The sequence below is a fragment of the Diabrotica virgifera genome, chromosome 8 (assembly GCF_917563875.1).
Source record: "Diabrotica virgifera virgifera chromosome 8, PGI_DIABVI_V3a".
NCBI classification, from domain to species: Eukaryota; Metazoa; Arthropoda; class Insecta; order Coleoptera; family Chrysomelidae; genus Diabrotica; species Diabrotica virgifera.
Window position 1 is genome coordinate 151,972,917 of NC_065450.1, and position 9,795 is coordinate 151,982,711.

At 35.6% G+C, this 9,795-nt stretch overlaps 1 protein-coding gene across 1 annotated transcript; it reads left to right on the forward strand.

Moving 5' to 3' along the window:
• The first annotated feature begins 8,077 nt into the window (after positions 1-8,077).
• On the forward strand, positions 8,078-9,470 carry LOC126890055 (52 kDa repressor of the inhibitor of the protein kinase-like). The gene is made up of 2 exons (XM_050658882.1): positions 8,078-9,185; positions 9,285-9,470. The coding sequence occupies exon 1, from the start codon at positions 8,147-8,149 to the stop codon at positions 9,068-9,070; it is 924 nt and encodes a 307-aa protein (XP_050514839.1). The 5' UTR covers positions 8,078-8,146; the 3' UTR covers positions 9,071-9,185; positions 9,285-9,470.
• The last annotated feature ends 325 nt before the right edge of the window (positions 9,471-9,795 follow it).

A 9,795-nucleotide genomic window follows, 5' to 3' on the forward strand; every position in this document is an offset into this window, starting at 1 on the left:
CATCTAGAAAGTTTATGGAGTTATTCTGTTCTGTTTCTATTGTAAACTCAATATTATTATGAAGTTAATTAATATATGATAGAAATTGGTCAAGTTGTCTATTAGTTCCTGTAAAGCATACTAGTATATCATCCACGTATCTCCATCAATAGAAAAACTGATTAAATACGGGATGTTTAGAAATTGTTGTTTCAAGTTGGTTCATAAATATATCTGATAGCAATGGGCTTAGAGGATTACCCATAATAAGTGCTGCACTGTTGGTTGTGTATATTTGATTATTGAATTCAAAATAGTCTTGATTTATGCAAATTTCAAGAAGGTGTAAAATTTCAGATGCAATGATCGGATTTGTACTATTATGGTCTAATTGCATCTGAAATTTTACACCTTCTTGAAATTTGCATAAATCAAGACTATTTTGAATTCAATAATCAAATATACACAAACAACAGTGCAGGACTTATTATGGGTAATCCTCTAAGCCCATTGCTATCAGATATATTTATGAACCAACTTGAAACAACAATTTCTAAACATCCCGTATTTAAACAGTTCTTATATTGGTGGAGATACGTGGATGATATACTAGTATGCTTTACAGGAACTAACAGACAACTTGACCAATTTCTATCATATATTAATTCACTACATAATAATATTGAGTTTACAATAGAAACAGAACAGAATAACTCCATAAACTTTCTAGATGTAACGATTTCCAGACTACACAACAAACATGAGTTCTCCGTATATCATAAACCTACCCATACTGACACAACTATACACAATTCATCATCCCATCCTACACAACACAAATTAGCAGCCTACCATAGCATGATACATAGACTGACAGAAATTGCCATGACAAAAAATAACTTCGAGATAGAACTAAACATCATTAAACAAATAGCAGTAAACAACGGCTATAACGAACAAACAGTTAACAAAATTGTAAACCAAAAACTCCATAAGAAAGCCCTGAAATTAGTGTATCCACCACCACAGAAAGAACCCAGTACCTTCTGCTCTCTCACATATACTGGCAAGATAACAACAAAAATAGCCAGATACATAAAAAAAAGGAATAACACCAGCTTTCAGAACTAACAACAACTTAAGCAAATACATTAAGAACAATAAAAGCCGAAAGAGAAAGCAACTACAGAGTGGTGGGTACAAACTAACTTGTGGTGACTGTCCGAAAACGTACATCGGTCCAACTGGCAGAACTTTTGACAAACGGATAGCAGAACACAAAAGGGCATTCAAAAATAGAAAAACAGACACTTCTACATACGCACTTCACCTTCTAGATCATAATCATTCTTTCAATGAAGAGTTTCAAATTCTGCATATTCAAAATAAAGGCCTTAAGCTATCTTTTTAAGAATCTATGGAAATTAATAAACTGAAAAATACAGATATAATTCTGAATGACCAACTCGAGACAAACAGCTCCCCACTCCTCAACCTCTTCAGTTGAAGACTTAAAAAGGCAAACGCATTGTAAACTATATCACTTGAGAAAGGCACTCTGCCGAAACAGCTGTAGTCACTTAGTTATAATAAATTTTGTGGAAGTATGGAAAACAAACGTTTTCAGTGTTTTATTGTTAGATAAAATGAACTTCCATCAAGTAACGGTCTGCGCATTGCGAACAATATCATAAACATACATAGCGAATTAAACTAAAAGAACACTTGACACATTTGACACGTACTCAGAGGTCATAATTACAATGTAAAATAAAATATTTTGTTCATTCTTTCCCAGCAGATTTCTTGGCTGTGAAATTAATTGTCCAGGTTTTGAGAATAGTCGCCCTCTAATCATAAAATAATCTTCGTGCGTTGCGACGCCGACAGTACCTAATATCGTATCGAAACTTTTTAAAAATATGTCACCTTGGCTGATAAAAATTTAGGTTCGCATGCCTACTGTCAGTGCCGGATTAACCATTAGGCAAAGTATGCAGTTGCCTAGGGGCCTCGGCCCCAATGGGGGCCTCGCAGGGACCAAAACGAAAAATAAAAACTATAAATCATATTTTGTTGAAAAATTCAAATATTGCGCAATACCATAAAAGCGATGGTGGACCTATAAAACTCGGAATGGGACGTTTCGGCGTCGCCGTTTCGGCGTGGCCATTTCGGCGTGGCCGTTTGGGCGTAGAGCCGTTTCGGCGTAGGCCGTTTCGGCGTAGGCCGTTTCGGCGTCGGCCATTTCGGCGTCAGAAATTTTATTTTAGTTGACTAAATACCTACATTGAGGTTTATTGGTCAGGCAATTTTTTGGAAAAAAATCTTTTAATATAGTTATTTAAATACATTGGAGTTCATTGGTCACACAATTTTAACATTAATGGTCAAGTAGAAAAATAAACTAAATATATTTCTTTTATAAACATTTTGTTATATTTTATTCTGCAAATACCTATATTGGATTTTTTATTAATGCATATTAATAATAATTGCTGTTCTCTTAATTGTCCCAGAGCTAATTAGATGATAACTGACATTTTTCAACTTTAATTAGACATACATTATATGGTATATAGACGGAGAATTTTAACTATGAGCTAAATAACAAGCACACACACATAAGTATAAAATTGACATATACAAATCTACCATTAATATTAAAATTTTGTGATCAATGGACTCCAATGTATCTATTTAAATAACTATATTAAAAGATTTTTTTCAAAATAATGTCTTACTAATAGACTCCAATGTAGGTATTTAGTCAACTAAAATAAAATCTCTGACGCCGAAATGGCCGACGCCGAAACGGCCTACGCCGAAACGGCTCTACGCCCAAACGGCCACGCCGAAATGGCCACGCCGAAACGGCGACGCCGAAATGTCCTAGACCCTATAAAACTACATTACAATGTATGCTTTTGTTCACATAGGAAGTCTATGTTGTGAGAATAAATCGCTAATGGCATGTTATTAAATCGCTACCCTTTGGTAGAATATGATCATTTGAGATGGAAATAAGAAAATAAAATTCGAAAGTGGAGCAGAAAAACGCAAGAAAAATCAGGAGAAACAAAAAGATCCTTACGGAAGATCCAAAATAGAACCAAAACTTATTTAAACTCAGTTTCACACGGAAATCTACAGCTAGTGAAGATGCAACCAATAAAAATGCACTGATGAAATAGAAATAACTGAGGGAAACATAGCTTCCGTAACTGAAACAGATGAAAAAACATGTAACGACAGTTCTATTCCAGTTCAAGAAGTTAAATAACCAGAAACCGAAATTGAAGTTAAAGATAAATCGGGTCCTAAATTCGGAAAACGACATCGGATTGCGGAACACAATAACTGAAGAAGTACGGACGTTTTGGATTGGGAAAGGTCTTGAGAATGTAAAACCCTTGATGGAAGTTTTTCAGCATAGAAAATAAATTTTGAAGTCATTACAATATTCCTGAACAATCTATGGTTTTTTTCGAAAACATAGTTATCAGTGGGACAAAAATTAAAAGAGATTGGGTAACGTATTCTCCTATTCTCCCTCAAATGGAATATCGTATTTTGGGTTTATTCAGTCCGTGAAAATTTTTTTTCTGCCGCTGCCCACCGTTGGGATTTCATGACCAAATGTTTAAATGAAACTCCACTAGCGATCTTATTCGCCACGGCCACGAGCTAGTCCTTAAAAGAACAAGCAGCACAAGATCGACTGCAAGGGAACATGAAACAAGACCTTTATCTAAAGGTCACAATAATCTGCTCTTCACACCCTTGCTGTAGACACTAATCAGAAAGCTAAAACAGTTCATGAGGTTAAGTATTTGTTGAAATAAATGTCAATGTCAAAAAAGAAACATTCATAATGAATGAGTTTTGGGCAACAATTTTAGAACGCATCAACGCTGTCAGTAAATCATTATATAGAGAGAAGAGGTTGAACTTCAAAGTGCAGTTCAACTTCTAAATTCACTTTTGGAGTTCTTAAAATCTCAAAGAAATAATTTTGCTTACTACGAGCAAAAGAACTGCGATCTACAATACTCTGAATATTCCGATGCGAGTAAACGAAAGCGAGCAAAAAAACTACATTTTTATGATGCTAATTCCAATGAAGTTTTTATACAGGCTGGTCAAAAGTTAAAGGTTGACACGTATCTACCAATGTTCGATAAGCTAATTACTGAGTCGTCGGTTGACAGTGTAGTGTACGGGTCAGTGTATTCAGTATTTGGTATTTTGTGTGTTTTTCCCCAAAATTGAATGATACTCAAATAAAGGAGTTGTGCTTGAAAACTACATGAAAACTATCCTGATGATATTGAATCTGAACTTGAAGATGAACTAGAGCAGTTCAAATATTTTATAGCCAAGCTTCAAGACTTGCAGGGAAAACAATTTTTCCACCTACCTCTACCGAAAGTATACTTTTCCGGACCTGATTGTAGGGAGCAAAGTTGTACTTTTTCTCCCTAGGGAGGAAAAGTAAAAGTGACGTCATGGTATTTCATTCATGAAATATAACTTATTGACGCCCTGTACAATATCTATTTTCTATTACGTAAGTATCTATACATTTTAACGTTTTTTTTTAAACGTATTTTACAGAATGGTAAATACAGTAAATTGTTATTTTGATTTAACAATGTTTACACTATTAATTTGACTTATATTTGACAGTTGACAGTTATATTGTACCTACTTGTCAGTTTTAGTTCTAATAAATTTTGTTGGTTAGTTACATAAATAAATTAAATAAAAATGAAAAAATGACTTGTTAATTGAGGCAGGTGGAAAAACCATATGTATAACATGGGAGTAAAGTGCTTTTTCCTCCCTTGAATGATTACTGGCCTCCGCTATGCGTCGGGCAGTAAACCTCATTCTCGGGAGGAAAAGTAGCACTTTCCTCCCTTGTTGTACAAATGGCTATATTTCTGCTTCACAGTCATTTTGGGTTAATTCGCAAAACAGGCGAACGGACATTTTCAAAAATGAAAATTACTAAGTAGAATGGATTGGTAGGATGTAGAATGACATTTTTGGATGTTGTTTTATGTGCTGTTAGATTGAAAACTTAGTTTGTTGATAGCAGTTGCCGCTAGGGCATCCCTGCCATTTCGTTCGTTGCAATCCGTGACTGCACGCCGGGGTTTGTCCTAGTTGGTTCAGAGAGAGCAGCATATGTGCCTCCTGATGAGAGACTAATAAGTTTCGAAACCGGTAGAGGTGCTTGCTGCACTCTCTGATTGAACTGAAATAATGATGCGGTTGTAGTTTCGGGTTGCAACGAAATTGAAAATGGTTATTCATTTTTGATTTATGTTTACTCCCATTGGAGTACGAAGGGAACCATTCTCGTTGGAACTTTACCGCGCTGAGCAGATGGGACGAGAATTATAAATTGTAAAATTCCCTCATCTTCCTTAGTCTCAGCATCCGTTATGGCTTGCAAATTGTAGAAGCTTCGGAGGTGTTACCAGAGAAGGTTCCCATTGTTTTCAATCTGGTAGGATGTAGAATGACATTTTTGGATGTTGTTTTATGTGCTATTAGATTGAAAACTTAGTTTTTTGATAGCACTTGCCGCTAGGGCATCCCTGCCATTTCGTTCGTTGCAATCCGTGACTGCACGCCGGGGTTTGTCCTAGTTGGGTCAGAGAGAGCAGCATATGTGCCTCCTGATGAGAGACTATTAAGTTTCGAAACCGGTAGACTTGCTTGCTGCACTCTCTGATTGAACTGGAATAATGATGCGGCTGTTGTTTCGTTTTGCAACGAAATTGAAAATGGTAATTCATTTTTGAAAATTACTAAAAACGGAGAAAGCCTAGGTTTTTTAAGGGGCCTCATAGCTTGTTTTGTCTAGGGGTCTCAAGATTCTTAATTCGGGATTGCCTACTGTTAAGAACACCCGCTCAATGAATATATAACACCCACAAATAAATATTTTTTTTTTCTTATTAGTTAGTAGGAACCTAAATACGACAAACCTTAATCGGCTTAATTGGCTTAAGACTACACATCGTTTCTGCTGAGTGTGCGATGAGATCGTTCGGTTAAACAAATATTGTTGAAAGAGCGCGGCTAATGTTTAAAAGTAACGAGACACAAGGGCGCCCCCAGGGAGGGGCCAGGTGGGGCCATCGCCCCCCCTGAGAATTTGGCGAAAGCGTGTAAAAAATATTTAGCTCTCTCTTACTTTATATTATAAAATAAATTCCATATTAATCATAATCGCTCACGAGATATGCCAGTTTAAATGTATTTTTTCTCAATCCCTTATCCCTTCTGACTGAGACGCATATGTTTGGATGGAACCGCATCGTTTTCGGTGCGCATGCCGCATGCACTGATGATGTCCGGTCTAGGCTTATCCAGTTGAGAAATGCAATAGGTGGGCTGAACGGCCGATCTGATACGTATAGTAGTACGGTAGTGCTCACAATTTATATACTGTTATTCATAGAACTTATATTAACGTGTTAAAAGTGTTTTTTGTGCAACGTGTAAGTATTATATAATATACTTTATTTCTCACTTGACCTTAAATAAAATAGGCTTATTTTTACGAGGTAGTTATCTATTGTGTGTAAAGGTAAAAAATACTTTTTTATGAATTAAAATAACATCATTTGCGTCTATGAAGTACAATTACAATATTTATTTCAAAAATTGTGCTTGAAGTAATAACATTTTTATAAGTACCCTTCCTACTTTAAGAAAATAAGTTATTCCTGTATCGCAGTTGAGATATTCAACTGTGCAAGGTAGGTATTTTAATCTACAAATTTTAAATAACTTAGATGAATTTTTTACTTCTCTAAAAGGTTTTAAAAATATTTTTCAATGCAACTAAATTATCCATTTGGTCTTATTCTGTCCATTTATCGGCCTACTCCCCGGTTAAATGCGTTAATTTATTTGAAACCTAACACTTAGCTGATTGAATGCATCAATTTAATTAGCCTACTGTATTTGTAGAAAAATGGACATAAGGAAGTTCTTTAACAAGCCAAACAAGCGGCTGAAAATTGATGATGGATCTGACATACCGAACAGTACCGAAAACAGTAGTATAGTATGCAGTCAAAATGATTTAGCTGTAGCAGGGCCATCTAGCTTGGAGTCAGCTGTATCCGCCTCTCAAAGAGAAACTAACGTTGTAACGGCCACCGCATCGGATAATTTTGCGATTGTTGAAGACAGTTTAAATTTGGATGTTGGGAACTACCTTGATACTAATAAAATTTGTAGCTTGAACGATCGCTTGAAATTTACTTTGTTAACAAACCCATGGAAGCCAGATAAATGTTACAATTTCAAGTATGATATTGACGATGGCAAACGACCATTTATCCATGAATGGTTAAATACGTACCCCTGGTTAGCTTATTCAAAAGAAGTTAAAGGTGGGCTATGCAAGTTGTGTGTACTGTTTAGGCCCCGCGTAACCCATGGTAGTTATCAAAGCGGCTTTATAAATCGCCCATTCACCAATTTCAGAAAGTTTCATGAAAATGCGAAATCGCATATGAACTCTGAATGGCACAGACAAGCATCTGAAAACTCAAGTAACTTTATATCTGTCATGAAAAATGAAAAGAAAAATGTTGAATGTCTTGCAAATTATGGTTTGGCCAAGCAAATTGAATCGAACAGAGCGAAACTAAAATCCATTGTTTCTTCAATTTTGTTTAGTGCACTACATGACTTACCATTAAGAGGTCATACCAATGAGGATGCTGTGTTAAATAACCTTTTACATTTTAGGAAAGAAGCTGGTGATTCTGTTTTAGAAGACCATCTGAAAAATGCGCCGAAAAATGCAATGTACATTTCCCATAGGACACAAAATGAGATCATTGATTTATGTGCAACGGTTTTAAGAGACGAGTTAGTTACAAAAATCAATGATAATGAAATATTTTCCATTTTAGCAGACGAAACAATGGACATTACTGGTACAGAGTAACTCTCTCTGGGCGTGAGATATTTTGATAAAAGTGAAAATTGCATCAGAGAAGACTTTCTTGGTTTCACCCCATTAAAAAGTTTAGATGCTGAACATATAGCAAATGATATTACTTTAACATTAACAAATTGGGGCTTGAACTTGGAAAATGCAGTTGGCCAAGGATATGATGGTTGTAGTACAATGGCTGGGGAAATAACTGGAGTACATAAAAGAATAACTGAGAAATACCCAAAAGCTCTATATTTTCATTGCGCCAGTCATCGGCTAAATTTAGTAGTCAATGATTTAAATGACATACCACAAATCAGGAATACAACTGGCACAGTTAAAGAAGTTATAACATTTTTTCGGCAGAATGGCCAAAGAAGGGCAATAGTGGGAACTCTTCAAAAACTATGTGAAACCAGATGGACCGAAAAATATAAAGCAATTCGAAAGTTTAGTGAGCAGTTTGTTAGCATCGCTGAAGCACTTCAGACTCTATCGACTGAAGGTAACCGTGACACAAGGCAGAAAGCTTTCCAGCTTCATTGCGCAGTTACAAATACAGCATTTGTGATATGTCTACATGTGATTGCCAAATACTCTGCCAAGTTAGAAATCGTTACGCAAATGTTACAAGGTGTCAGTGTAGATATTTTGAAGATATCAAAACACATTCAGAAGGTTACTGAGCTATTCAGTTCAGACCGACAAAATGGAGAAAAAGAGTTTGATAACATTATGGCAAATGTTGAAACAACAGCAAACAAGCTTGGAATCGAGCTCACATGTCCTCGTGTTGCTGCGAGACAGGTTCACAGACCAAATCACTCTACCCAGACTATCAACGAATACTATAGAAAGTCCATTTTCTTGCCTTATTTGGATTCTTTGGTTCAATCGTTGAAAGATAGGTTTTCAGATAGAAACAAACCATCATTTGAAATTTTCAATCTGCACCCTAAAATCATGAAAGATCTTTCTAAGGAAGATTTTGAAAAGTCTATTAACAATATAAACAGCACGTATTGTGAATTGTTAGACAACTTTAAGGAGCAATCAATTCTGTGGTTCGACCTTTGGAAAAACACGGAGATAGATGCAAAGCCTTGGAAAAACTGAACTTAATAGAGGTTCTTGAGCATGAGCATGCCTGCTTTTTGCCGTCAGTAGCAAAAGCCATCCAAATAGCTCTTTGTCTGCCACCAACAACTTGCACCATCGAGCGATCATTCAGGTAACTAACTATAATTTTATTACGTTATATTCTTATCCATGTGTTTCAGTTCTTCTAAAACTTACATTACAATATAACAACCTCGATACTTTTTTACAGCACTCTCAAACGTGTGAAGACCTGGATAAGGAATACGATGTCGAACAATCGTCTAAGTGGGCTATGCCTGTTATCTGTACACAGAAGAAAAATAAAAGAAAATAAAGAAAACTTCATGCAGAAAGTAATTGATTTATTTGCGATGGACACCAGAAGAATTCAATTATTATTTAAGTAACATTTTACTGACACTATTTGCGTTTTAAACAGCAAAACAATTTTTCTTGTATTTTTTGTTTCAATACCCTTTGCCCCCCTGAGGAAATATCCTGTGGGCGCCCTTGACGAGACATATTATTAATAACAATTAATGTCGGTTACCGTGTAAAAAAATACCAAATTGTATAACTCTATTATTTCATTTCATATAACGTGAGGTCCATCGATTCCTTTCTAGACAGATAATGTTCTTTAGAATACAGTCAAGTTTGTCATTTATTTGGTTTTTTTGAGTTTTAACCATGTTTGTGTTTTAGCACATGAAATCTTATTAAATTCAAGCGTTTATTAA